Here is a 4,475-nt window from a genome sequence, read left to right on the forward strand (position 1 = left end):
TAATTTGGCCGACTTGCACGTACGAACGGAGCAAGTAGATTGGTTGCGGCCATGATGGAAACTGCACGTAAAGGAACCGTAAGCCTGGCCTAGCATATGCTGATAGTACACATATTAGTGCGATGCTCGCTAAGATTTGGTCGCTTTTGCTGTGCTGGACCGCGAGCTCGGAGCTGCTTTCGCGCCCACAGCTAGGTCGCACAATGCAACCTGGGCAGAGGGCAGGCCCGCATGCGCCTTTCCCGCGCACGACGGCCGACTGCCCGGCGCTGCGCTAAACGCCGACGACAATATAGCTCAACGAGCAGTTGCCCAGCACTCGCATGCACTGCACCTCGATCGCTGCTCGTCCAAAGCAAAAGCTACTCCTCCTACCCAGTGCTGACGGCGGAGCGCACAGGCAACGGCTGCGTGGTTACCCGGCGTACGTCTCCGCCTTTATCCTAGGATATTTTCGGGACGATGATAATGAAGATACATATGATGATGGTGGCTCGAGCGGTGAGATCGGAGTGAGACACACGGTTTCTGGCTTTTAATCCTTGCCCTTTTCAGCTAGCTATGTAAGCTAGAAATCGCCGGGTCGGGTCTCTGTTGTGCGTCAATAATTTATTAGCAAGCACGCGATCGGATTGGCAAAAAAGGCGATGATATGCACAGCTAGACAGCTAGTGATATGCATGATCGAGCACTACCGCCCCAAAGTCGGCCGGCCGACCGGGGTCCATGCAAGGGTGCTCTTTGTTATCCCGGGCTTATCTCGAGCTCAAAGCCACCTGCCCTGGCCGTGACCCGGCTTTGTTGTCTCGATATGGCAAGGACACGGTGGATTGCACGTAACGTTGCACCGTGTGTTCGTTTTCCGTGTTTCGTTTGGCGGGCATGCATGCATAGCATAGTGCTGAGACGCGGAGAGGTGCCAACAGATTTAGCAGTCGCTCCACGCCAGGGTAAAGTTTGCCGTGCCCGGTGCTATGATCGGTCGATCGGGCCGTGCCGGTGCGCGATGACACATCGCCGCACCGTGCACGAAGGGTCCTGCCAAAAGTTGCGCCAAAGACACTGTCCTCTCGAAGCCAGCCGAACGTTTAACAGAAACCATGACTTGTTTCTATGCTCCGATCATCATGTTCAGGCCTCTTCGTTCGTGTCATGTGTTGTATCACATCTGGTACTCGTTTTGATCTTCTTCTATCAATGGAATGACACGCAAGCTTTGCGTATTCGTGAAAAGAAACGAAACCATGACTAGCCGGTACTTGCTCAAAAAAGGCTAGCCGTTAGAATATATTAGTATTAGTTTTTTACAAAGTGAAAGAAAATTTTAATTTTACGAAGAGGAGGAGAATTTCCCCAGGCATCGTCTTCTCCTGACGATCTGCAACTGTCTGTTGCATCCTATTTCTTACTAATTCGGATCATGTCAGGCAAAAGCTTTGCCTCATCCCAATAATTGAGAAGAATTTTGAATTACATGACCGACTACCCACGGACGGCCGCAAACCGATAGCCTACTCTCGCGGTATAAGAGAACTCAAACGCTTGGGTAATTGGTGGGGATGGTCTGGTCTTCATTGCTAGGTAGTGTTGTTTTTTGTGTGCGCTGAGCCAGAGACGAATGCCTCAATGTGGTCTTTCATTGGATGGATCCAACAATGACAACCATCGTGTGCCGTGACTCTCGTTCCGTTGTCAAGAAACACGAGGTGAACTCTTTTTGACAGTAGTCCGGATAGAAGTTTTGATCGGACACACATGGGTTATAACACACGTTTCCTGCATTTACACAAATTTAATTTATGAAAATAACTCAGGCAAGAGAAAAGGAAGATCAATGTGAGAGTGGAGAAACCCTAGGAGCGCGTCGAGACCACGAAGAGAGGAGCATGGATAAGCGGCAAAGGAAAGGTTGTAGTCTTGTAGATTCTCGCGAGTCACCTGGGCGGGGGCAGCTCGCCGACGAACCCTCGAAGCAGATGGCCACTAGCCGTCTAGCCGGCAGGAGTACGACGGCCAATTCACCCTTGGCGATGTAACTGTCACAAGTTCCAGCCACAAATCCGCCAAGAAAAATAAACAATCGCCAGTCAAAGATCCCCGTAGGTGCAGTGCAAAACCATTGGTCTGAATGCATGCGCGCAGCTCGCTTGCTACAAGTCGTCCATCCCCTGTGGATCGTGACCAGCGATCCGAACCGGAGAATATTACACCTCCCTGCAAATTAAGAAGAAGAATATCGCATCGCCGAGTCCACGGCGACAGCACAGTGCGGCATGCCGCCGTGCGTGCCGGCTCGATCCAGTCACGCCCAAGTTGGCAGTTGCCCATCAGCTCGGGCCTCGCGGCTAGCTTCCGTTCCGCCTGTGCCCCACCGGCCGGAGCCATTTTTCCAAGCTTAAAAGGGACGGCCGAGGACTTTGAATTTTAAAACCACGCTCCCCGTCCAGCAGCTCGCTCACTCTCCGGTCGATCGCTCTCTCGCCAGGCCGAGCCACACCGCCACTTGCCACGATATTTCCTCGCTCGCCCGCTCCTTCCACCGATCGCCTGCACCACAAGCCGGCCGGCCGGCAGCGCGCTCGGTCTCCCATGCGCTGCCTTTGACCACCAGAGCTCCACAAGTCCGCACCCCGCACATGGCGTGAGAGGGTGGGCTAGCTGCTACTAGCTGATAAGTCCAAGAAGTCCAAGCTCGTGCACGTCGAGGCTTGCGTGCGTGCGTGCCTGCAGAGTTCGCGGGGAGAAGAAGGAGAGAACCGATGGCCGCGCAGGAGGGCGCCGCGGGGACGACGAACCAGGTGGAGAGGGTGCGGTACGGCGACGTCGACGACAGCAACTTCGCGCTGCGCGGCCGCGCGGTGCCGCTGCTGGCCGGCCTGCTCGCCCTCCTCGTCGCCTTCGTCGCCGTCTGCCTCTACCTCCGCTGGGCGTGCGGCCGCCGCCGCGCCCGCCGCGACGCCGACCGCGAGGCCTCGTCCTCGTCCGCCGCGGCGTCGCCCGTGCCCGGCCTCGACGCCGACGCCATCAATGGGCTGCCAGTCACGCTCTACAGCCCGCCCGCCTCCTCGCCGGCGCGCTCCCCTTCCCGGCACAAGGGCGACGGCGGAGACGAGGAGCAGGCGGCGGCTGTGGAGTGCTCGATCTGCATCAGCGCGCTGGTGGCCGGGGACAAGGTGAAGGCGCTCCCTCCCTGCGGCCACTGCTTCCACCCGGAGTGCGTCGACGCCTGGCTCCGCTCCCAGCCCAGCTGCCCGCTCTGCCGCACGCTCCTCCTCCCCGCCGCCGCCGTCGCCAAGCCGGTCGACGTTGTCAACGGAGGCGACCCGCCGCCGGTGTGACTCGTGAGCCACAAGACAACGCGCTCGCACTCGCACGCCAACTCACGGAAGCATGACAAGCAGGCCCCACCTGTAAGCCGCTTACTGCTACCTTCACCGCAAGAAAGCCCGTACGTCCCGGTTTAACAAGAGAGCCAAATGACCAATGTGGCTGCCGTACCTGTCCCCGGCGAGGCGCGTCATCGCCGGCCGGAAAGGCAGGGCCGGCTCTGCCATGGCACCACGGGAGCCGTTCTTTCGCGGGCCGGCCGGCGTGGGGTCGCGTCGTCTCTCCGGCCACTTTTCTACCTTAAATTTTCCGTTCAAGCCCCCAAAGGGAAGGACAGCGGTGTAGGCTGTACATTAAACTATCTATCGCCAAGAGTATTGTAGCACCGTCACTGCGTACGCGGTGGCAGCTCAGTGGTGCCCGGGCTAATGGCATCTCGATGTGTACGTAGTTTAACAGCACTGATCGCCTTTAATTTAAGTCCCAGGATCTATCTGCTTGTCACCATCCTGATCGCGTTTGCGTATAGTAATCTGCGCTTTTGGGGCAGCTCCCGTAAGTGTGCGTGTATCTAATGACTAATGGAGCCGCGCTTTGCGAAAAGGTTGCGTCTCCGAGCAACACCTCACCGTTTCTTCCTTCAACCGTCCCCTCTGGATCTCTTTCGAGCGGCGCAATTAGTGCGATGCAGGATTGATTAGGCGACTAAAATTAGTGCGATGCAGGATCAGGATCAGGACGCCCGTCTTCGTCTGGCTAGGCTAGCTGTGCTTCTTGCTCCATCGCACTACGTGTAGTGTACAAATGAGCAATGCTGTTCGGGTTGGGTTCGATTGATTGTTGGCGTTATCATGAACACCAGTGGCAGCGCCACGGCTGGAGCACTCTTGGATCTTTTTGGAGCGGCGCAATTAGTGCGCTGGAAGATTAGCTAGGAAACAACCGGACGTCTTAACATGGTACGCAATGCTATATTAGTTTGCCGTGCTTAATGCACCACCACTACTACTAACATGATAAGCAATGCTATATTAGTTTGTGCTGGACTAATCGTTGGAGTTATCGTGAACAACAGTGGCAGTGCACCACAGGCACTGGGTAATATTTTAAGCGAGAGTTGATTAGCTCTCACGCATGCCCGAGGTCCT

At 56.2% G+C, this 4,475-nt stretch overlaps 1 protein-coding gene across 1 annotated transcript; it reads left to right on the plus strand.

Moving 5' to 3' along the window:
- The first annotated feature begins 2,196 nt into the window (after positions 1–2,196).
- Positions 2,197–3,820, plus strand: LOC125536233 (RING-H2 finger protein ATL66). Its single transcript, XM_048699417.2, has one exon. It carries the CDS (start codon positions 2,760–2,762, stop codon positions 3,336–3,338), a length of 579 nt encoding a protein of 192 aa, XP_048555374.1. The 5' UTR covers positions 2,197–2,759; the 3' UTR covers positions 3,339–3,820.
- The last annotated feature ends 655 nt before the right edge of the window (positions 3,821–4,475 follow it).

The sequence above is a fragment of the Triticum urartu genome, chromosome 1A, assembly GCF_056163025.1.
Source record: "Triticum urartu cultivar PI428250 chromosome 1A, HENAU_Tu73, whole genome shotgun sequence".
NCBI classification, from domain to species: Eukaryota; Viridiplantae; Streptophyta; class Magnoliopsida; order Poales; family Poaceae; genus Triticum; species Triticum urartu.

What these genes read in the sequence shown, in the direction of transcription:
- LOC125536233 (XM_048699417.2), top strand. Translation starts at nt 2,760, where the DNA reads ATGGCCGCGCAGGAGGGCGCCGCGGGGACGACGAACCAGGTGGAGAGG.